This window comes from Micromesistius poutassou, assembly GCF_964030765.1.
Source record: "Micromesistius poutassou genome assembly, chromosome: 9".
Classification (NCBI taxonomy): Eukaryota; Metazoa; Chordata; class Actinopteri; order Gadiformes; family Gadidae; genus Micromesistius; species Micromesistius poutassou.
The window spans coordinates 18,105,811-18,130,678 of NC_140279.1; the positions used below are offsets into that span (position 1 = coordinate 18,105,811).

Sequence of the window (24,868 nt, forward strand, 5' to 3'; positions counted from 1 at the left end):
AAATTCCAATTCCATGGATAGCAACATTGAATTCATGCATCATTTTGAACCGAGAAGCGGTAGCAACATTTTATTTATATTGCTTGCACCAGCAGAATATTCTTTGAATAGTTTTATTCAGTTGATTAAATGCACACAAACACACGCACACACACACACACACACACACGCACGCACATGCACACGCACACGCACGCACACGCACACGCACACGCACATACACGATAATAACACAGAAACTGACTTGCCCGACCACCGCACGGTGCATGGTGGTGCATGGTGCAGTAGTACAGGCTATGTGGTGCTTATGTTGCACAAAAGTGGCTGCACCCGAGTGGGTGGATGAGGATGACACACAAACACACGCATAAACACACACACATGCACGTACTCAGACACACACACACACACACACACACACACATACACACACACACAGTATGCAAATTTCTTACTCATGCTGTAACTCTCAGCGTTGCACTCAGTCCGATTGCCCAAGGCCCAGTGTGCGTTCGTCTCTACAGCATTCCACTGCTGCCTGAGCCGTCACCCGCTTCTCCTCAGTCATAACACGCAGACCGAGCTCTGGCTTTACTCTAACGTGTTCCTCTCCTGTACAACACCGGCAGTCAATCTACGCGTAGCGTTCTCTGAGGTAATGACACGAACCACAGACCAGTAATAGCTTCAAATTACCACACATAAGCTCTTTCTCCGTGTGGAGAGGGCGCACACATGCACGTCCCACACACTCACACGCATGCACACACAAACATGCACGCACACACGCATGCACAAAGGCACACATACACACAGAGCAGGGGCGAAGCCCAGCCAGTATGTGTCTGATCTTACATAAGGGGGCATATTCATTGCTTATTAGAAAATATGACACATTGTTTAATAAATGAGCTACATGGTACCCGGGCTACTAAGCACGGCCCAAACAACAGTCACGTGGGAAACAGAGCATTTATTCTGGGAGTATTTTTAATCAACGGCAGGAATCATTCAGAGGGTCCCTCCATGATTATGCATATAAATGACTCTTAAGAGTTAAGGATATATACATTTAATAGGACTTTGGAAGTCAATCACCCGTAGGTGACAATCCTAAACACTTCATTAGCGGTGGTATGTCTCTCAGATACTCGTCCAACCAGTGTTTGCTGATAATAAAGTAACACAGGAATTAACATCTGCTGACTTTTGCTCTGTCGATGAACCACACCGAACGTTAGTTCGTGCAGAGGTTTCCCCACAAACGGACCACGTGTAGCGACCCTGACCCAACCCCATCCACTACCTGTTTCTCCTTCCGTCATTTAATACGTCTGTCTCTGTTAATGAATCATTCTGTTCACCTGTGTTCAAGTTGTATTTAAGTTCCCTAGTTTCTGTCCCAACATGTCGGTTCCTTGTTCGTTGTTGGCGTGCCGGCCTATTTTCATTCAGTAAATCTTCCTTGTACACCTACGCTGAGGCTGATTTCTGTATTTGAGTTCAACTCCCTGCACAAGCCTTGACACCCTGCCAGGTACTCTAGCATCTGCGTCAGCTTTCAAACATCCTATTATTTCTGTTAACCCTTCCACGCCTTTAACGATACTACTACTGTACTATATATGCAGCAGCTCTCTGGTCACCATGTTCACTTAAGGCTCTCCACACATTTGCCTTGTATTCATCAATGCATGCACACATCCACACACACACACACACACACACACACACAGACAGCTCTGCCAGCCAAGTATCTTGGCTCCATTTCTGGAGCAGCGAACACAACATGGCGGGGAGGTTGCCTCTTGAATTTCATACTTGCACGCCCGGTTCTGCCAATGTGCAAGACTCATGCAAATGAGCTCATGTCGGCTTATTGTCACTCATCTTGCCAACGAGTTTTTTGGTTCCGAGTGTTTGTCATGGTCAGGGAATCGGGAGTGCATGTGTGTCACTGTTGATATGAAACTATTTATACAATGGCTCTTTATGGCGTGTGTGAGTTTTGTATTTTAATAAAACCGAGAAAGAATTTGTTTGTTGACATGCCTGCTGGTGAGTGCACGTGCGGCTGGCGTGCGCTACGGGGGTTGTGCAGAGTGCAGCGCTGGGAGCACAGGGGACTTCCACTTTAACAGCCTGCCTGGGTTTCCAAATCAGGCATCACTCTCTCGTCCCACGGCAGCACCATCACCCTACCCTCCCTCCCTCCCGGCTGACCGTTCCGCCTCCATCCACAACACCAGCCTCCCTATTGGTCCACACAACCCCCAGTGCCGATTGGCTGCATGGAGGAATTCTAAGATGTGGTACTGGCTAATTATGCTAATCCAAGAAAGATGATAAGGGGAACCGCTCTGAGCTCAAACGCCTGGCAACAAACACACACACGCACATGCACACAAGAGCATGTGCCCCAGCACACGCACACACACACACACACACACACAGTTAAGAGGGTTCTTTAGAGTCAGAGAGGGAGCGAGAGGCTGTATGGCATTGTGAGGACCATCTTGTCTCTTACTGTAAAGGGTTCAACAAATTCTGAGGAAAACGAAAAGGGAAAAGAGAAACTCTCAGTTGATGCATCATGCAGTGTTACCATCACCGCTCTTGAGGTTTCCTCTCGTCCTTCCCTCCCTCTCTCCTCCACTTCTCTCATCTCTAGCCTCGTTCTCTCTCATTCGTCTTCACACCCGGAATCCATACTGGAAAGATTAACTTCCCTGCTCTTTGCTCTGTTTGTAAATCTCCCCCTCCCTCCTCCAAACCCTCTCCTGCTTGCAGTCCGGCCCCTGCCAGCCCTTGCTTTGTTGCTAGCGTGCTGTTGCCCTCCCTCCCTCTCTCCCTTCCTCCCTCTCCTCTGCTGTCTAACTAGTGTGAGTGGGTGGATTGCAGCGCCTCACTGGTCCACTACTCATGAAACACCACTCATCTCTCTTCTCTGCTTTTTTTTTTTAAATAACATCTCACACTATCCCACTTGTTTCTCTACATCTCTTCTTTGATCTGACTGATGTTCATCTATGTGATTCAAGCTGTGCCTATGCTGTCTGTAAGCCTTCTGTAACAGTATGTTAGTTTGACTCTGGGATGACTACCGTTAGGGTCACTGTCACTTTCATACGGGTGTTGGGCACCAGCCAACAAGAAGAGCTGGGTACACGTGAACCAGCGACATGATGGTATGCATCTCTGCACGTACTGCACCAAAAGCACCTTGTGCGCGCGTGCATGCGTGAAATGTGGATTTAGTATTCAGATTTCTGAAGCCCCTGTGAGTGAAGAGCGAGGCCTCCGGACTGCAGGACAGCGGAGCGGCTCGTGGTTCTGCTCCGCGGCTTTCTTGACAGTTCTGCCAACGCAAGCAAAACTCCAGCAACCCCACCAGAGTGTTTTGCCTTCTGGACACCATTTGTTCTCCTCTGCTGAAGAAACAAAGTCGATTTTCCAAGAAAGTACAACATCATACACACATTAAAGTACAGCCAAGGTCCACTGTTCAATCATGGTGGAAAAGTATCATTGACCTATAGTTTCAGGCGCACTAAGCCATGCATGTAGCCAAAAATAGATTTGGATTGGTAGATTCATCACGGCGGGGAAATGGTCTTCTAACACAACGCGTGACCATACTCGAGTGACAGCTCTGCCCTTATGTGCAGAGTTGGCTAAAGTCCACACATACTCAGATAGAGAGTATGGCAGAGGTGGGATAATGTAAAAAAAAAAGTGGGGGGGAGAGACGGAGTATCTGTGGGAGCATAATTAACTCTGTAGCTGGGCTCTCTGCAAGCATGCGGCACACTGCTCCGAACTGCTGATTCAGTAACCAGAGGAGGAACGAACGAACGCTGAGGCGAGAGAGAGAGAGAGAGAGAGAGAGAGCAGGGGAAGGGAGCTACACATGGAGATATGCAGCAGGGAGAGATGAGATTGAGATTTAAACACAGAGCGATAGGAACGAAGGAAACACGCAGCACAGTTAAAAAGTGATGGGTTTTTAATTAGATGGGGGGGGGGGGGGGGGGGGCGGCAGATGGGGGGCGAGGGGAATTGGCGAGCAGGAACAATGCTTTTCAATTAATGCCGTAAGAGATGCAATAACATTCATAACATTGACGTTCTAAAATATATATATTTTTTGTCTGACACTTAGATCTTACAAGGGATTCCGTGTAGTACGCCAGCTGGATTATCAAAAGGAAAACAGTGACATCTAGAGTTGCAACAGTAAATGTGTAATCGTGAGTAACTCTGGCGGGCCGTCCTATGAGGTGGGATTTACTTTATTCATCCCAGATGGTAAATTAGGTAAAGTGCTGACCTTATCCAACCAGTCATTAATACTCTGACCTTTATTCTTCTTGTTTGGGATAGTAATGAAGTGTACCGTTAAAAAAAATGTATATCATATCATATCATTAATTGTTTCAGATGCGGACAGTTGACAGTAAATACTGTCTAAAACAACATTATCAGGCACTTTTTGCAGAAGGGTTTCAACATCAAGTCACAAAACATAATCAGTGCCCTGGGGTCCCACTGGAGTCCCGGGGACCGTGTCGCCGCTATACCACTGATATTTTACAAAGCAATCTACGTGTGTATAGACGTACAGTATACAACCCCAATCAGAAGCCGTATGAGAAGGCACTGCGCTACACAGCAGTATGGAAGTGTAGTGCAATTAGGAGATCCGGCGTGGACGGGGTCCGATCGCGTTTCATTCACCCGTGCCCACTGTGGGGGATGGGGGCCCCCGGGGCCCCGGGTTCCAGCTGGCCTCCGCCCTCCTCCTCCTTCTGAAGGAAGCCCCACGCCTGGAGCAGAGAGGAGCGCTGGGCCGGGCGGGTGGAGAAGTAGTCCATCTGCCTCTGGGAGTATCTCTGGACCGGAGCGACGATATCTCTATAGTGCCAGTCCTGGGAACAGCAAGCAGCGGGCAGCGGGCTAGTCTCTGACGCCTCTTTTGTGACGAACATCGTGTTGTTGCAGAGGAGCGTTAATGCTACCTTTAAGCACCGGACAGACGGCATGCGTTGACGGAGTACATACCGCACACGTGTTAAATATTGTGAGTAGCTATTGGTCCCAATCTGTATCTGCAAACGGCTTGCTTAGGTTTGGATTGATTTGAGGGTTTTTTTATAGAAATGTATTTTCTTATTTTCGATTAACATGTTATTTTTGATATACGTGTTATATAAAACACATTATATATATATTAAAAATATATATACACAATATTCTTTAAACGGCTGCCATTATAACCTATTTATAACCCCATTATAACCACGTAACCACCCTTTCACTTTCCACTTGGTGACCCGACGAGGCGGCGAGCGCGCTACCTGCCAGCGGAGGTTGAAGTCTTCCAGAAGCTGGATCCTGGCTTCTCTGGAAGGAACGCAGTCGGGAGGGCTGCGCTGCACGCCCTCACACCCCACCCGCATGCCCTCCAACACCAGCAGGGCTCTGATGGCGAACCAGCCCCCAAACCGGGGGTGGATACACACCCCAAACTTTTTCTGTAGGGGTCGACACAGGAGGAGGTGCATCAAAACAAGATGCTCAATGAACCGTTAGGATTGGAAATGGTTGTTGTTGTTTTTTTTAGCTTGCAGAGAAAAATCCCGTTGCTAGTATGTTCATATTACCTTGTCACCCCATGGGTGGTCGGTGACATCTGCTTGCTGGTAATAATAAGCCGCTCCAGCCACATGGGCAGCTGTCTGAGCCAGGAACTTTGGCTTTCGGCTCGCGGGACGCATCTCATAGTCGTAACTCACCTCCACCTTCTGTCCCGGGAACGACTGTTGTTGGGAGAGGTTGGATTGTAAAGTTGCAGAAGGTAAAAAAAAACACACACACACCACCAAGTACAATGCAAGTTATATTTAACTAACACACCGAGCACGTCCTTTTCCCCAACACTCCAAACTCGTGGCACCCGGGTTACTCCCTTAAGTTACTATACTAGTGCCAATAGCGCACACAATCATTACCTGCAAGACAGCAGAGTTGATGGTGTGTTTGACACATTGGTCTATCGGGTCCGACACACCCTGACAGCATCCCTGCTCCATAAAAGGTAGGAAGGCTCTTTCAAACATGTCAGGTGTGCTGAGCACCACCACGGCCAAGGTGTCCTCATGGTGGGGCTGGCGCAACGGGGCGGGCAGTACGTCGTTGTACCAGCCGATCTGTCGTTTCCAAACACCAGACATCAATAGTCAGCAAGTCGTTAACAAACGTTCTCATCAAGACTCGTACTTTTGAGTCAGCAAGTTTCGCAACACGTTTACATCTCCGTTAATACTTGTGAGGAGGACAACCATACCTTTAGTGCGTGACTTTCAAAGCCCAGATTTGATATGGAGTCGTCTAATAAACGTGTAACAGTCTCAAAGGTGACAGTGGGAGACGCCATTGCTTCTGAATGCCCAACGCGAACCAAAGCCTCATAGTTAGTGATTATGGGGTAATAGGATAGTTTTTTTTGTTGTGTCCTGTGGTTTGAACAACACGAATACTTCTTACTTTTTCTTTGCTAAACGCATGTTATGAAATGTGTGTCATCCAGGAGCAGAGTAACATCATCGACGTCATTGCGTCACACGTCTACGCGTGACGTAATGACGTTGATGTTATGGGCTGTGACGTAATGACGTAGATGTTATGGGCTCCTGGATTTAAAAGTCGAGTGCACGTTTATTTGTAAGTAGCAAAGATGTATTCGGTCAAAGATGTTATACATGTCGCTGTATTACCTAAAGAGACCATATTCAATAACCTATTGATGTTTTGCGCCGCCAGTTTCGGCATTGTAGACCGTATTGACGCAGATCTTGATTTAAGGACAAACTCCCATTCAGCTAACGTAAGATAACTATAATCCTTTGCGCTAAACCGTGTAACCATGTACTGGTTTATACGTATTTAGTGTGCAAACAACGCAAAATCAGACCCGATGGGACTAGGATCACTAGGATCGTCTCCACCTTGTATTGAACGGATGGCACTGAGTTGTCATCACCACATTAGCGAGCGGTACCATTGTAATTCTTCCTCTTGTGAGGTGTCGAGTAACGTTACACACCAGCCTGTTACTTTATCCCCGGCAGCTGTGAACGCGTCTCGGGTGTCTCACTGTGCCACCACCACATCATCATCATCATCATCCGTGGCTCTGTGTCCCATCAGTAGCTCAAGGATCATGATGTCATGTAATTGTTGTTGCCCCTAGACAGTACAATGGATTATGGACCCCACACTGTCACATATGGGGCTGGGGGGGGGGAATCAAGTTAACTATGCGAGAAAACAAATACTTTTTTTTTTTTGACATTTGCATGTGTTTATTTTTAGTTCTCCTGCCAGATGAACTGGGATAATCAGCTGAGCTCTATCCTGTCCGCCGCAGATGACAGCGTGGCCAAGATGCGGGTGGGTTGGATACATGAAGTGATCAAGAGGAAAAGTAAAACACATTCATGCTTCCTTCTTTGGTTCAAATGACGAGTATTTTAGAGATAGTTGAACCTCTCCATGCAAATATAATGTGACACTTTCCAATCTTAACTGTAGATGGCGGTGTAGCTCCACCAAGATACATGCCATTGCTTTAAGCGGAACCGTGGACGATTTAGTTGATGAGGATATGCCTGTAGAAAAATAATAGTTTAGTCCTGTTTCCTCTTCTTCTGGTTAAAGGTAAAAAAAAAAGAGGCTGATGTGAAATCTGAACACGTCATTGCATTTACTGTTTATAGTGCAGATAAACATAACTGCTGTGTTTATCGTGGTCTGTGAAGTATATCAAAAATAGCAACAATGATTCATGAATTGTAAATAGATTCCGGTTAGACTCAAGGGTCATTCCTTTTGTAAGGAGCAAGAGGCACTGCAACATTACACAATATTGGGACCCAGTGCTTAAATTGTCTACATTTCAAATAAATTCAAAGGATATCCTGTGAATATCACCTTTTTTTTGTCTGTTTTCACAGGAAAGACTGACTTCACCAGGGAAATTCTCCAAAGGAAGTCCAGGTGGTTACATGCAGTTTCATACATGGCTGAAATAGTAAAGGATGACCTATATATCGGTAGTTTTTGGCACAAATAAACCCAATTTGCATTTGTGGGTGGTGTGTAGCAACTGGAAAGATAATTATTTAGATCAGCCCGCTCTGTACGCTTCCCCCCATTTCCTCTCCTCTGTCAGATCTGTTTCCGGTGAGGGATGGTCGTTCTTCTGACCCAGGTTTGCACCCCGTCGCTCTTCCTCTCCTTGCCACCAGAGCACCCATGCTCCAGCAGCCCTCCTCATCTCTCCCCCCGGCGGTTCAATGGGCAGACCTGGCTGCCATCCAGACTCAACTGCAGGTGCAGAGCCAGGTGTGTGTGTCTGTATGTGTGTAGTGCCCTTGTGCAACAACCACACACAAGGCTCTCCTGCTCGTATCATTGATTTTACAAGCCAGAGCACGCACCACTACAGTGGTGAACATTTAGTCAGTGTGTTTTGAGTAGCTTACGTTTTCTATTGTTACTGCAACAGATGTGTTGTTACGTTTCTTTTGAACCCCCTCCCCTCTTCAAGGCACTTGAGTCTCTCACCAAGAAGGTTCAGAGCGTCGAGAGGGAGAGGGATTCTCAGCAACGCCGCATTCGCCTCCTGGAAGGTAGTTTCACAAATCAGACTTTAGATTCATATCCGCGATTATCGGGACGTCTTCACTCGGCCACAATGGCTGGCCTTGCTGGCTCACTGTGCAGCCTCACATACAAACGCCCCAAAAACCTGCACTCAACTTTTGTATTCAAACCCGAATTTAAAAAAAAAGTGTAAATATGGCAACAATTCTATTATGAATAATGCAAACGTTGCTCACAAAGTGACGCCGTGTCACCCAGAGGAGATCTGCAGCCTGCGGGAGGAGTCGACGGAGAGGGAGAGAGCGAGGGAGAGAGCGAGGGACGACGCGAGGCGGGGACAGAGCCCCGGGACGGAGAGGATGATGGAGCAGTGGAGGAGAGAGATTGGACGTGAGCTCAGCACTCTCCGGGGCCACATCACCAGGGCGACGTCGCTAAGCAACCTGGAGGAGAGGTAAACACGGGGGTGGGGGTTTTTCGGAATAAAACGATTCCTTTTAATTCCCCACCCCCCACCCCCCCCCCCCTCCCCCCTCTCTGTTATGATTGAGCTGTAGGACATGTATGTATTCACCTTCCTTCAATGAGGCTTTGCTTCTTTTTCAAAGTGGGTCATTAGAATTGGGTTTTGTCCCGCTTAAAAAAGGACTTGGATAAAACCCAAGAAAAAGTTTGATGTTCCTTTTTCTTTTTTCTCGTCTTTGTTTCCTCCGCGCTCTCTCTCTCTTTTCACAGTTTTAGTTCAAAGCTCCAGGGCGAGGAGCTGCAGCACCTGCGCAGGGAGCTGGATCAACTGAAGGCTCGGCTCAGTGAGTCTCACGCAAGACTGCTCACGTCCGCTCACACCGCGCTGGGAAACACATCGAATTATTATTTGCGATTATTTCAACCAATATTGCGATTGCGATTTAGTATGCCATTATTTTTTTCTTTTTTTTTTTGATGTTCTGTATTATTCACTCAACAAGCAATAAATCTTTCTGTAGTACGACCAACACGACATTGGAAGCAGTCAACGTATAAACTGCTCTTTCTGTTAGGCCAGGCCGATGTGTTGAGATTCACTGATGCATGAATTGACATTATAACATATTAATTTAACTATTGAATTGTATAAAAAAAAAAAAAATACAAATCTTACTGATCTCCAGTAAGTAAAAAAAAAAAAATATATATATAATAATTATTTTTTTTATCTCAGCCTTTGCGATTTGCGTATCGCGTTCAAGAGCCGGCTCTTGCTCAGCGCTTCTCTTTTCTGTCCCTTCATGTCTTTCTTCTCCTGCCCCAACAGGGGGACAGGAGGACGACATGTTGCTCCAGCAGTCGGAGGTCCGAGAGACCAGGAGACAGTACGAACGCAGCTGCAAGGTCAACCAAACAAGCAGACGCTTTTCAAGGGGTTTTTGTTGTTGTTGTCGTTGTTGGTTTGTTGTTTATTTATTTATCCAGCTTTTTATTTTTATTTTTTTTAACTCTCATCCTGCCACCCAGACACTGGAGCAGGTCACAGACACCAACAGAACGCACGGTTTGGACCTGGCCAAGACCGCAGCGCAGCACACACGCACACAGCAAGAGGTCCGCCAGATCAGGTGTGTGTGTGTGTGTGTGTGTGTGTGTGTGTGTGTGTGTGTGTGTGTGTGTGTGTGTGTGTGTGTGTGTGTGTGTGTGTGTGTGTGTGTGTGTGTGTGTGTGTGTGTTGTCATGTGTCGTCATCATCATACCGACTTGATTCAGTCTCTCGCCGGGACGTACGGTTCACGTCTTCTCAACAGAGTGAGCATGTCAGACCTGAGAGATGAGGTCAGCCGCCTGATGCTCAGAGAAGAGCGGTCCACACCCGCCGCACGGCCGCCACACACATCAGGTAATTCGCACACACACACACACACACACACACACACACACACACACACACACACACACACACACACACACACACACACACACACACACACACACACACACACACACACACACACACACACACACGTTCTGTCCTACATTACAACAGGGTCATCAGGTCACATGACCAAGGCCTCCTGGTCATTCCGTGGTCCGGACTGAAGCTCCGGCCTTTGTGGAAAGCCCTTCTTCTCCAACACTTTTACGTCAAGTTAAAAACGTCTCCTTAGCTTTTGAATCCTCCTGACGTGTGTGTGTGTGTGTGTGTGTGTGCGTGTGCGTGTGCGTGCGTGCGTGCGTGCGTGCGTAAACATTTGGTTGCGCTGTGTTTACTTCTACATGCACTCTCATCCACTGCGTCTGACCTACTTAGTTTCGTTCACTGCGTGCCTCACCCATGTGCTCTGCAAATGAACTCGACAACTCTTTTGTGTTTTGTACGCATCCCAAGCTCCTCCCTCGGCACCCGGTGCTCAGCCCCGCGGCAGCCGCGGTGCGGAGCCCCGGGGGGAGCAGCAAGACTCTGACGACTCTGAGGACTTCAGCCCCACGCCCAGCCTGGCGGAGGTGAGCTCCGACGACCTGTCGTGGCTGGACGACCACGAACCAGGTGAGCAGCGAAAGACTCTCCCCCCTCTCCGGACGAAACCTTTTTTGGTGCGGTTTAACGGAAACGACACGAGGGAGGTGCTTCGTCTGAAGCAGTGGGTTCCCGGTCTACCTCCTCCCACGCTCCCTCCCCCACACATCTGTTAAGACCCGCATTGCCTGATTCATGCCATCAATCCTGACTCATTGTGGAGACTTTATCGGGGGCCTTGTTGGTCGGGGCCATTCAGTGCTATGCAGCGGAGAGATGGTGTGGGCAGAGAAAAGCGGGGGGGGGGGGATTACGGGAATAACAAATTGGCCCATTTGAACGTCTCATTAAAGCGGTCAAAGTACTTTCCTTATCTGAAATCTCTACAGTCATTCCCTTTTCCATGTGGTGCAATCCTGAAACTCCTGAAACATTTCAATGCGTCTGTTGGTTCCGTTTGTTATTTAGTCGTTCGTCTAGGCTCGTCTCCAGCTCACTCCTGTCTTAGGGGTGTAACGATACGCATAAGTCACGGTTCGGGACGTACCTCTGTTTTTAAGTCACGGTTCAGTAGGTTTTTCGGTACAGCAGTTAAAAAAAAAAAAAATTGATTCAACTTTTTTTAATTTGATTCATTAAATTTTATCAAATTTTACACAAATGAATTGAGGATAAAAACACAATAAAGTCCAGGACAAGTTTCCATTGTGGTCCTCAACACAAAACATCAGGACAAGACAAGACCGTCACAGAGTGTGTGATAATCAATAAAAAAAACATTTTTCAAAATAAAATCATAAAAAATATATTTATATATATTTTTTCTGTAGGTACCGAAATGAAAACGTGAAATCGTGAACCGTTAAGACCCCTACCGAAAAATATCGCTACGAATACCCTATATCGTTACACCCCTACTCCTGTCTGTATGTACACCCAAAGAAAGACCCCAGAGATCATCATCATCGTATCATCGGCTTGATCCTCATCAGAGCAGAGAGCTGCCGAGGGGGTACACAGAGGTACAAACGACCACTCAACCCTATCGGCGTTTCCCTGTCCTCACTGCTGTGTAGCGCCTCGGCAGAAGAGTGTACCGCGAGTACGCCTCAGCACGCGGTCCAGACGCACCGACATCGCCGGCCCAAGCGGCGACCCGGGAGACGATGAAGACGACGATGATGAAGACGACGACGATGATGACGATCTAGATGATGATGATGACGACGTCCACCTAGGGCTGGGGTCTGACCTTAGCCTTGATGACCTCTGACATTTTCCAAATGTCATACTGAAAGGATGTGTTCACTTTGTTCCGTTTGTTCCTACCAGAGGTCCGCTACACTCAATTACTTTGGGTTGTGCGATCTCGGTTATGTATTCTAATGATGAGACATTTTGGAAAACGTCTCATTTGAATGTCGTCGAGAATCTGTTGTCCTGATTGTATGTATGAGGATAGCCGAAAACGGTAAACATAATTGAATTCTGATACTTGAAACGGACCAGGCTTTGGTCGTTCATGTCAAACCGCGTTACGTGATCTTGTATTTCGGTAAATTATCCGTTCAACGGTGTTATTGAGCAGTATTTCACCCAGCTCGCTTGCCCGGTCACAATAGCCAGGGCCCTCCTTCATTGGGCTGAGTCAGCTCCGGGTTGTCTGAAGTGGATCCTGGCTGAGGAACGTAATCAGCAGTGGCTGATCGGCCTCTGGAGACGAATGTGTTTTAACCAGCTGCACATGTGGAGGAGGAGGACTGTACTGCTGGGAGCACGCTGCCCGAGGCAGCCGCCATTTTGCAGATGCAGTAAATTGTTCTCCCACAGCGACTATTTTGTTTAATTCTGTCATTGAAATTAGATAACAAATCACAAATCGTGATCATCATTGTCATATTTGATTTGATTTTAATCGAGTGACCTGATCACACCAAATATACATGTATTATGATGTTCATCAAGTGTTTGTGTATGAATGTATATATATATGTATGTATGTATGTGTGTGTATATATATATATATATATATATATATATATATGTGTATGTGTATGTATGTATGTATATATGTATATATATATCCTGTATCGAATAAGATGTTTCACATTGGTGTTGAATGAATCCCATGAGCAACAGATATTTTTTTACCAAGTGTATCTAATTTCCTTGAAAAGCTTTTTCTTTTTATGAAAACACCGAGTTCAAGCCGGCCAGGATGATATCCCTCCTCACAACAACATTACTAAGTATTACATTGCTGACTCATCAGTAAAGTAACCCTGCTGCTGATGGTTTGAACAATACCCATCCTTCCTAGGTTAAGTCCCACCCGACTATCCTGTTTTACTTAGAAACGCCTCGCATTACAGAATAAAAAAAAAAGAAAAAAAAAAGAAAAATCATATCCAATGTCCCTGTTTGGGCGATCATCCAAAGACGTTTCATGGCCGCTTGTGATTCTGAGAGAGCAATACATCTGATTCATTAACAAAGAACATTCAGTGAAAAACAAAACAAAATCTCCAGGTCAAATACGACCAGAGAAGAAAGAGCTAGCGATCATAGACCACTGGCTGCTGCGCTGCCTGCAGTGCCAACTGCTCTTCCCTCCCCACTCCCACACACCAGAGATTTCAGTGCAGCGCCAGGTCAGACATGAGCCACTGATGACCCGCTCTGTGTCGGGGCTGACTAATGTTTCAGTATCCAGAGCATCCCCCATGGTGGTCTCTGTGCCGACAAGCTTTGGACAACAAAGGGTCCATGAGAATCTGAGGGGGGAGAGAGGTGTGTGTGTGTGTGTGTGTGTGTGTGTGTGTGTGTGTGTGTGTGTGTGTGTGTGTGTGTGTGTGTGTGTGTGTGTGTGTGTGTGTGTGTGTGTGTGTGTGTGTGTGTGTGTGTGTGTGTGTGTGGGGGCAGGACGAACTAAACTTACGACAATCCTTCAAAAAGCAACATTCTAAAAGTAACCCCGTATTTTTTGATATAATAACGTGAGCTAGTATTCCCTGCCTAGGATTCATACAGTACCATCTAATGAGTGGCTGTGTGTGTGTGTTCTTGTGGACCGATACTGATTGATGGCCTAATGACCGGATGAGTTGGGCTGTTCTCTTGCAACTCAATTGCGTCTATCCACCATTGAACTGTAATAGAAAATAAAGGAGCTTTTTGTCTCTGCTTAAACAAATGAAGTTTGTGTTCAAGATTAATCTCTTGCCTTTTCCGTGCCCTATTTGAAGCTTTTATTAAAGGTTTATTCTTAGGGAATACCCCAAACATCATAACAGACCAAGAGAGCAAAACAAGTACAAACAAGTACAAACAAGTAATGCAGAGCATGGCTTAAAAAAATTACTTTAATCAAAAATCAAGAGATCAGGCCATTATCTACAGCAGAATTGAAATCCTGATAATGCAATGAACGATGTTAACACATTAATGCTGTAATGTAAAAAATAAGCTGGCGTGTTTAATTTCTAACCACACATTGCTAGTCATGGAACATGTATTAATCAAGCAACAACACAACAGATAATGGCAAGTTAGTTTTAGGCAGTGCATTATGAGAAATAATTGGCACGTTTCCCATCTCTTCAAGTTGAAAGTGTCAGCGATATTACTTTTGTTTTCTAGCAATATGCCTGGCTTGATGCACCCTTCATCTGCTTAGATTTGCACCGATGTGAATGATGGACACACACAGGAATCTGCTCAGTCACATTGAGCAGATTCAGGCATGTCCCAGCTGCACCGAAGTCCTGTGTCTGCTTGTATAGGGATGAAAGCATTGCATTTGAATGACTGGTAAAGCTGAGAGCATAGAGCGTGTGAATATGAATACAATACAGACATACACAGTATACAATAAGAGTCGTCCCCTACCCTGTACAAGGCACTATCTTGGACTATTGATCTCAGGAAAGAATACAAAATAAACACTAAAGCAAAAGAAAGTACAGCAGTATTTTGCCTTCAGTAAAAACACTTAAATACCCTCTACCATATCCACCCGTGCACATTTAAAAATATGTGTAAACAAATACACAAACGTGCATACACACACACACACACACACACACACACACACACACACACACACACTCGTACACAGACACAGTTCACCTCTCAATCACATAAACTCTCTTTACCATTCTCCCTTTTCTGCAATCCTTTAAACATAAAGTGCACCCTTGCTAAAGAGTAAGTCCCGACGAGATGACCTTGTTGAGTTTCCTGCTTCCTATCCAAGATTAGAGTCCTCCTCTAGCAAGTTCTGCTGCTACTACACTTTTTTTTTTATATCAGAGTGTTTTGGATAATTAACACCATAACACCTGACTATTAATAGACACAGAGTGCAATGTATTAGATTGGCTTCATGTGAAGTTTTAATTAAAATTGTTGCGCCAATGATCTCAAAATCCATTATAAATTACGAAGCAGAAAAACAGATATGAAAAACAAATGTATCATTGTTGATGCACTATAAATCATAAATGAAGGCAGTTGTTCGTCTAATGTTTGGATGTCCAATGTAATAATAACAATGTTTAGATTGTGTTTTATATAATAGACAGACCTTTGCTTAGGATTTGTCTTGTTTTAAAGCTGATCCAAACTGTAAGCTGCTGAAGTTTTTCATTTATCATATTTTGTCATCTTAGAATAGGCAAATCCCCAAAGTAATCTAGTGTGTAGGTACTCTTTAAACCTACAATCCTTAACTGATGCATGACTACAGTTGGATCCAATAGCATCACCCAACCATGGTTTTGGTTTTTGGTTACTGGATACTACCGACACGCCATTTTCTGGCCATTGCGATCCTAATACATCCCTTGGGTATTTTGACACAACAAAAGCTGTCACTTCACCCTAACCCAAAACAGAAAAACACACTGCCATGCAGCAGGTAAAAATAATTGTTTAATATTCAACGATCAGACCATTCAAATAGACCAGCAGCAGCGAAGTGGGCCGACCAAGGCTGATCATGGATGGATCCTGATAGTTTACCACTACCTTCCTCCAGAAGATCCACTCGTCAAACACAGTGGAGACAAGAACAGCCGTTGTGAACCCAGCCAGCTGGTGCTACAGCTTTTTCCTTCTCGGTAAGGACGAGTGATTGAAGTGTGTAATTCCGCCTCCTCTTATCCTCATCCTAAGATAACATAAACCCTCAAAAGTAATAATAACAATAATATCAAAGGTATCGTTGTCTAAGTTGTGGTTGTGTGTGGTAAGGTCAAATGTGAATATGTAATATATATGCATACAGTTTATCATTGAGGATTTACATTTTGTCAGAAGGAGTCTCCCAACATGGGCAACATCCTTATTTCTCCACTGTCGTTTTGGCCACCATCTCTGAGGACCTAGAGATGCACATCAAACTGAACCACAGGCATAATAGACCTAACCCGGTATCCCATCTTTCGTGGTGCAGAGGAAGCAAAGGGCACTCTAATCGAGAGTACTTCTGCGAGGTTGTGTTGGACTTTCAGACCTGTCTGGTGGCTTCTTGCCTGTCCCTCCACCCTCTCTCCATCAGTAGCTGTACATGGACAGCGGCGTGTCCTCCATCATGTCATCCTATAGAAGAGAGTAACGACACACAGAGACCCACGTCATTAGTAGTCCCTCACCACCGTCATCAAATCGATTGGCAAGGCAAGGCAAGGCAAGGCAACTTTATTTATATAGCACTTTTCATGCACAAGGCAGACTCAAAGGGCTTCACATATAAACATTGTCATACAATAAAATAAAATAATAGATAAGTAAAAAGTAAAATAGATAGAAAATAAAGGCAAAGTTTAAAAAAAACATTTTAGAAAGGCAGAGTTAATAAAAATGCATTTTAGAAAGTGAGAAAATAAAGGCAAAGTTACTAATAAAAAAAAAAAAATAGAAGCATTGTAGATTTAAGATTTAGCAGAAAGCTAAAGCAAACATAAAAGTCTTCGGTCTTAGTTTTAAAAGCTGTCAGAGTTGGGGGCAAGTCTTAAAATCCTCAGGGAGTTTATTCCGGCTATTTGTATTTGTTTATTCCAGCTATTGGCCTAGATCCGTGCTCCTCGCCCAGTCGCATATAACCCTGACACTGCACACCCAGTGTGCACGTGTCTCAGTCACAACGTGTGACCGTTCTGCTCACCATCGGCAGGTCCTGGAGCCGGCGAAACTCTGGCTGGTTGCCTCTCCTCCGCAGCTTGAGGAAGAGGAGAAGGGTGATGACGACCGCGCTGACGAGGAAGGCCGACACCAGGCCCGCGACTAGGGGGTTGTCTTGTTGTTGGAATGATGTATGAATGTAGCGTTTTCAAAACAAACACACACACACACACACACACACACACACACACACAGTTTAATCTAAAATCCCATAAATTCCAACAAAAAAATCATGCGTGGATTCTACCCCCAAAACCAGAGCACAGCCACACTGCACACTGATGTCTTTCACATGGAATTACAAGCTCTGTGAAAACTCATACGAGTGTGTTTATTCTGGAAGTGCACGTGAAAAGCGTGTGCAGTGCACGGCCAGGCACTTAGGGTTAGTTCCACAGGAACTGTGGATGACAAAGGATGACAGAGCAGAGAAAGGCAAGGGAGTAGCCGAAGAGATGTGTGGTTTAAATAGTAAGTGTGCCGGCACTTGGCCAGACCGTTCGGATGTGATGTTGACGTGTCTCTTCTGTATTCATAGAGTCTGTCTTGCACTCGCAGTCTTTGCATCGTTTGCAGACATGCATAATGCTTGTTGAATAATAATCTATTTCTGTGTATGCCCAACTGTTGCTATGCGTGGACTGGCTCTGTGTACTTTAAATACATTTTATCCGCCAAGCAACCACCACATTACAGTGAAACCTCCCTGTTACTCTTATTTATGGTTCGAGGCAGAGGGCCAATTCGTTTCCCCCTTAAAGAAAAGAACAAAAAAAAAGCAAACAAGTCAGGGAAAATCTTTTCATGCCTGGTTTTACTGGGAAGGTCCCCACTGTAAATGTTTTATTGTTATTTGCACAGGCAGAGAAAAAGAGAGAGAGACAGAGAAAGACAGAGAGGGACACAAAGAGGACGTCAACAAAGGGGTGAGGTGAACAGAGAGCGTCCATGTCTCTGGTCACATGACGGTCCAGACCTCAGACAGAGCACCGATTGTCCAGCGGCCGATGGTGACGGCACTTTCACAAGAATTAGATAAGAATTGGGTGGGAAGCACGTGTTTGTGAATGCATTGTGTGTGTCGCTTGTTGTGTTTATTTATGTGTAAGTGAGCTACAGTGTCTGTTCATTCTTTTGTGGGTGAGTGTGTGTGTGTGTGTGTGTGTGTGTGTGTGTGTGTGTGTGTGTAGAGGCAGGGACTGGCCTGTCCTGGAAAACAAACAACAGCATCTTCTTTGTTCCTAAAGCCAATTCTCCTCTGGGCTAGTGTGGATAACATGCCAGTCCGCTGACTGAATACAAAACAAATATATATCCACTTACCAGTCTCTCCCACGCTGAGCGGAGAGGGGGTGTCGACACGTCGTAGGGTCTGGGTGGAGGAGCTGCTCGCTGGGGTGGTGGTTGACGCAAGCGGGCCTGCACTGGAGGTCTTAGCGGGCATATCAGGGTGTGCAGAGGAGGGCTCTCTGTGCTGCTGGGTACTGGTGACATCTTCTGTGGGTTTGGTGGCAGGGATGGAGCCGGCACTGGTGCTGCTGGTAAGGGCAGCCGGTCCGGTAGGGTGGGAGGGCGTGGGTGCGGGTGTAGTTGTGGTAGATGTGCTGGGAGTTTGGGTGAAGAAGAGTGTCTGTGAAGGGATGAGGTGCTCTGTATTCAGGGGGATGGAGCTAGGCGTGGTGGTGGCGGTGGCGGTGGTGGTGGTGGTGGTGGTGGTAGTGGTGGCGGTGGTGGTGGTGTTGGTTGAGGTTGAGAGGGTGGTGATGGTGGTGGTGGAGGAGGTGGAGAGGTGGTGCGAGGTAATTTCAGCTGGGGCTTCTAAAACTATGATTTTAGTGCCTGGAGAAGGGAGAAAGAGGAAGAATAGAGAGCGTGAGATGAGAAAGCAGAGAATGGGACAGAGCAACATAAATGAGAGATATGGGGACAGGTGTATAAGTGTTAGTATAGTAATAATACATTTGCATTGAGAATACATTTTCAAGTAACAAAAAAAACAGCATTGGCAATGCAACAGCAACATAACCCATGTACCCAAGACAAAAGAACACATGCATAAACTGTGAACATCAAAAAGAAAGATTAAATGTTTCAAAGCAACAGAAGACATTATAGAATGTAGCATTAACTCGCCGCCTTTCTCACCCTTGTTCAAAAAATCACACTGCATTCAATTATTGTGTTCCTCTCCTTAACAGCCTTGTGTTTCCTGCTTGGCTGTTGTTTGACATTACTCTGCACCTCAGTAAATTAACCCATACTGTAGAGTGCAACGAACCCTCATTATGATTGTCAATTGATCCTCCATTCTTTTGATTCTCCATCCATGCTTTTTCCAATTAGTCTAAAGTCTAAACTGCTAAAATGATTAAAATCGGACTAGATCTGATCTCCGTTTTTCATACTTATATTATATTGTATATGCCTTTGTGTTTATCCTACCAGCCGTGTGTGTGTTTGTGTGTGTGTGTGTGTGTGTGTGTGTGAGTGTGTTTGTGTGTGTATAATTGTAGGAGGGAGTGATATGAAGAGAGGAGGGTAGGGTGGGACTCAAGATGATAGGAGGAGGAGGAGGAGTGAGAGTGAATGAGCCTGTCAACACTTGGAAACCTTTCCTTGCTCTGCGTGTGTGAGTGTGGGACTGTGTTCTGTACAGGCTGAGATAACAATTTGTTAAATATAGCTTTACAGCCCCCTGGGCAGCCATGCTGGGCTTCCTATGAAATGTTTCCCTGTCCGCTGCCACTGGGAAGAGACCAGAACAATAGGAGTGACGCAATGTTGTGTTTTCACCAGCTGCACTTCACTTCAGGTCTTAAAACAGTGTAATTCATCAATATAATATGGATGTAGTTTTAGGACACGTTTTTAGGGATTTTGGTAATTGTGAAATAATTTCCTGTGTGATTTAAGTGAGGAGATTTACTTTGTCAATGTTGCCACACAAGCCCACATTTGTTTTATAGCGGATCACTATGAGATCAGTGGGAGAGACTGACCCCTGACCCTTTGACCATAAATAAACTGCATCACCCACTCTTTGTGGGTGGACCTTTTGGATGGTGTTGGGTTTGGATGGTGTTGGGTTTTCGCTTGCTTGTTGACGGGTCCATTTCTTGGCAGCGAACCACACAATAATACAAATGATCTGAAGCTAACTCTGCTTTATATAGAAGGCCACAGCTCTGATAAGAGCCTGGCTCAAATATAATTGCAATCAACCCACAGGCTATTGCACACAATGCAGTTAGCATACAACAGCATTAGTCTAGGAAAGTCTAATGTTTTCATTCAAATCTGTTCATGATATTGGCAATCAAAGGCATTTTATGCATGGAACAGCCTACATGTAGTCCCTTTAAGCTTATTGTGCAACTGATAAAGTGACATATGGTTGGTTATCCAACTCAATAGTTGCCAACAGGTTATCATACTTTGAGATTGGAGTCTGCATTAATGCTAAAAAAAAATGAATGCGAATTGAATTGTTCAGTTTGTGATTATACATTGCAAGTATTTTGCAATGGCTTTCAGCCAATCAGAATCAAGGACCGGAACTAAGTAGTCAATTAATAAGTAAGTATAAGGAAGTCTCAAGTCCATTATCAACTGCAGACTTTGTTTATTGTTGGTTGTCATAGTCTAACAAGGTTCTGTGAGAACGACGGAAACGTTGACTGAAAGCAGGAAGTTGAATCAAGCCTTTGTAGAAAACGACGATTTGCGTTCCCATATCCATCATCAATGTTTCCTAAACCAAAATGATCTACATTCAGTATCAAACCAGAAGGTCTCAACTGAGAGATGAGCCACATCGCAGAGCTGCCCCAAACCAGCACCATGTATTGATAGTAATCCTTCAAAAGCTATTTGTCTCAACGGTACCCCGATTTTTTATTATCCAATTTTTCCATAGATATCCACCACTGTATCCATCATAATGCCACAAACAATGGAATGGAATTTCAAATGAACGTCATAGTTACCATTGCCTGTGTTATTTTCCTGAGCTTTGGTGGGGATCAGTGTGCTTGGGTCCACGACGGAGGTTTCATTCAAGGTTGTGGAGTTCAGGGAACCCTGGCTCACACGTGGCACAGGGGTGTCCACTACTGTGGCGTCCACTGTGGCATTCTCAGCTCCTGGAATGGGCCCAGATCCTCCATTATACGAGCTAGAGGATGATGATGATGATGAGGAGGATGATGATGGGGGTTCATCAGCGGGTAAGGAGGGAACCTTCGGATTGTTGGAATGATCCACTAAGGAACCTTCCGTCCCTGGTGGAAATGAAAACAATGATGGTAAGGATCCATCCTGGTGTGCAGTTGTTAGAATTTAAATTTGTTTTGAAAACAGCATTGGAAATGGTGGATGGTCCTCATTTATATAAAGCGCTTTCATCCAAAGTGCTTTACAGTGTTGACTGACATTCACCCATTCATGCACACATTCACACACCGACGGCGGAGTCGACCACGCAGGGCGACAGCCAGCCAGCTCGTCAGGAGCAATTTGGGTGAGGCGCCTCGCTCAGGGACACCACGACACCACGATCGAACCAGCAACCAGCAACCAGCAACCAGCAACCTTGCGGTTACCATCCAACCCGCTCTGCCTCCTGAGCTTCATGCCCCCTTTTTTTAATGTCTTTCATTTCATACGCAAGCGTCCCTTGAAAAACATAAATGATCTGAAATTAAACATTGTCTGAGAAAAACGAACAGCTGCACAACAAATCCATATTAGGCCTACATTTCTTAAGCCCATAAACCAGAAGCGGCCTTGTTTCCTGTTTCGTTACAGAGATAAAAACTATTTAGCAAAAAGCTTCCAATCGTGTATCTAGCGACATGAAAGGTGGAAACAAATACGAAACCAAAGAACAGGAAACACCCAGTTGGCATTGACCTATATTTGAGCTAGTCTGCCATCAGACTTTTGACTTCTGATTTGTGGGGGCTACATGAGTGTAGCTTGCTCCCTCTCTCTAACATACACACCCACATTATTTTGCAACTGCTACTGCATTTGCATCCACTTTATCTGCTCCCCTGACCGCTCTTTGATGAAGACCAGAGCACTGATGTAATGTAATGTAATGTCATTATCAGCCAGTAACACAGTTCTGTGGTGCCTCTCATTATCTCTGTAATCACTCAAGCCCATCTTTTAATCGTTCTCTTTCTCTACATCCTTTTCTTTCTCTCTCTTCACCACACACACACACACACACACACACACACACACACACACACACACACACACACACACACACACACACACACACACACACACACACACACACACACACACACACACACACACACACACACACACATTCTCTCGCTATGGGATTCTAGTCTGGACCTCAAGAAAATAGAACACAGAATAGGAAAACAGTCAAAGATAGAAAGACGAATGGACAATATTGGTCTTGTTCCATATATGTACATAGCTTATTATACCCTGTGTGTGTGTGTGTGTGTGTGTGTGTGTGTGTGTGTGTGTGTGTGTGTGTGTGTGTGTGTGTGTGTGGGTGGTGGATGGAGGAGAAGGGGTGGAGGGGGGACGGAGTTGGAGTTTGATATTGCCTATTTGTCTGCCCAGCCTACCTCTGATGTAATGGGGTGGGATGGGGGGGGGACGGACAGCAAGGGAACGCCTCTTTGAGTTTCCCCCCCCCCCCCCCCCGTGTGTGTGTGTGTGTGTGTGTGTGTGTGTGTGTGTGTGTGTGTGTGTGTGTGTGTGTGTGTGTGTGTGTGTGTGTGTGTGTGTGTGTGTAAGCAAGTATGTGTCATGGGGGAGAAATGGAGAGTAAGAGAGTGTGTATGTTTGTGTGGCGGGAAACGAGAAATTTATAAAAGGTGCACTGTTTCCCGTCTGCATACTTCTGTAAACATTACGCAAACTCATGCACAGTCTTTGGGAAAATAAATGCAGTTCACTCCTTGACCCTGGCAGGCAAAGAGCCAGCAGCCAAGCGCTTCTGTAAGCAGCTGTGTACTTATCCAACACAGTAGCGGCGTGCCAGCAACCACTCTCTTTGTCTGACCAATACAAACATTCTAAAATGAAACAGTGGAAGAAGAATAAACATATTTGACTGCCTAATAGTTGAGGTGAATCCCTTCGACTCGGAGATAAAAGCGAGCGTCAACCCATTTTTTCCGATGCGCCGCCGACTGTAAATGCAAAAGGTCATGCTTGGAGTAATGCAGTGCTGTGCTGGCCTTGGCCGTTTCATGTCTGTTTATTTTAGGTTTACTTTCTATTCTCTTTGTCTGCCCTCCCATATCCTTTCATGTGCTTCGCCTATTATGGTCTATCTTTCTTCTTTTCCGACCCTGGGTTCTTTTTAGCACAACTATTCATATGATCTTCTAGAAGTTCTGGTCTACCTGTTGCTAAAAATGTGCTGCTAAAAATCTGAAAAATTATTACTTCAAATCCTAGCGCAATTCTACCTAGAATAAGTTATTATATAATGTCATTAAACACTGGACCATAAAATGCCACAGAAAGCTTAATATACCCCATTAATGAAACTATATTGTCCAGCTAAGTGACAGCCGGGATAATGGGGATATGTCATCTAGAGTCTAGATGACATATTCCCATTATCCCTAGATTCTAGACCCACTCGTTTCCCACTAATTTGCTCATAGCTTCTTTAAAAATGGGAATAAAGATACAAGCTACAAGAGGAGAAAATTAGAATCGGGCCAAGTGTTTAAAACATAAGAAGGAAAGGGTTTAGATATAATAGTTGACAACTTTATTAATCCCCCGGAGGAAACATTTCTTTGTTACAAAATATATAGAGAACTAGGGGGTAAAGCTAAGTAGTTAATCGATTTCGACAAATATGTTGTTTTAGAGGCAATTAGAATACTGACTCAGTAGATATACTTGTTCCATTAGATATACTTTTTCTCTGAAATAGAAGAGATATCGCGGATAAAAACCAATGACGAGCTGGGAAAGGGAAGTGTAAGAATGTAGTTTGATTCTAGATAAGGTTAATGAAATGTACACATTGCACAATATTTACTGCACTTAACACTCACACACACGTTCAACTAGCATCCGAATAATATAATACTATTCGCGCACATTAACAAACAACGCACAGAAAACAAATGGCAGGATTTAAGGCAGGTAAGATACACGGGTGTGTGTAATGACACTTTTATAAGCCTACTACAAACTACCGGAGACTATATCCAATCCATGCAATCCAAAACAGCTTTAGAATAAATTACCTACCAATATTTAGTGCAGAGTCCACGTGGACGACCAAAAGTGCCCAAATCGCGACATTTAGTAGAAACTCCATCTTTGACGTTTGATTAGAGAGTGAAGGGACCCAGCAATTACTGAGTCGCGGTGCTTTCCTTTCGCTCATCACCGTGTCGTATATCGCTCGGCGAGTCTATAATCCCTATACTGTACACTGCCACTGCAAACCCCAGATATCTATCCCTGGCGGAATGAACGCCACCGCGCTGTGTGCCTCTTAAATACAGT

The 24,868-nt window shown here is 45.1% G+C and overlaps 3 protein-coding genes across 5 annotated transcripts; 1 reads left to right on the forward strand and 2 right to left on the reverse strand.

The window, feature by feature from the left end:
* Positions 1-4,059: 4,059 nt before the first annotated feature.
* On the reverse strand, positions 4,060-6,601 carry mmachc (metabolism of cobalamin associated C). The gene is made up of 5 exons (XM_084472453.1): positions 6,347-6,601; positions 6,012-6,209; positions 5,664-5,819; positions 5,358-5,534; positions 4,060-4,928 (listed from the first exon to the last, which is right to left on the reverse strand). The coding sequence occupies exons 1-5, from the start codon at positions 6,434-6,436 to the stop codon at positions 4,734-4,736; spliced, it is 816 nt and encodes a 271-aa protein (XP_084328579.1). The 5' UTR covers positions 6,437-6,601; the 3' UTR covers positions 4,060-4,733.
* A 74-nt stretch (positions 6,602-6,675) lies between these two features.
* Positions 6,676-12,971, forward strand: LOC311352653 (uncharacterized protein). 2 transcript variants are annotated; one of them, XM_084472449.1, is made up of 12 exons: positions 6,676-6,723; positions 7,375-7,452; positions 8,016-8,058; positions 8,234-8,406; positions 8,612-8,693; positions 8,926-9,121; positions 9,403-9,476; positions 9,962-10,038; positions 10,162-10,262; positions 10,446-10,537; positions 11,027-11,185; positions 12,232-12,971. In XM_084472449.1, exons 2-12 carry the CDS (start codon positions 7,387-7,389, stop codon positions 12,426-12,428), a joined length of 1,260 nt encoding a protein of 419 aa, XP_084328575.1. In that variant the 5' UTR covers positions 6,676-6,723; positions 7,375-7,386; the 3' UTR covers positions 12,429-12,971. The 2 variants fall into 2 exon arrangements, with proteins under 2 accessions (XP_084328575.1, XP_084328576.1); XM_084472450.1 differs by lacking the exon at positions 12,232-12,971 and adding an exon at positions 11,986-12,078.
* A 3,096-nt stretch (positions 12,972-16,067) lies between these two features.
* LOC311353549 (uncharacterized protein) lies at positions 16,068-24,834 on the reverse strand. 2 transcript variants are annotated; one of them, XM_084473467.1, is made up of 5 exons: positions 24,608-24,834; positions 21,325-21,618; positions 18,662-19,177; positions 17,322-17,452; positions 16,068-16,756 (listed from the first exon to the last, which is right to left on the reverse strand). In XM_084473467.1, exons 1-5 carry the CDS (start codon positions 24,744-24,746, stop codon positions 16,712-16,714), a joined length of 1,125 nt encoding a protein of 374 aa, XP_084329593.1. In that variant the 5' UTR covers positions 24,747-24,834; the 3' UTR covers positions 16,068-16,711. The 2 variants fall into 2 exon arrangements, with proteins under 2 accessions (XP_084329593.1, XP_084329592.1); XM_084473466.1 differs by lacking the exons at positions 16,068-16,756; positions 17,322-17,452 and having other exon boundaries at positions 18,136-19,177.
* Between the last annotated feature and the right edge of the window lie 34 nt (positions 24,835-24,868).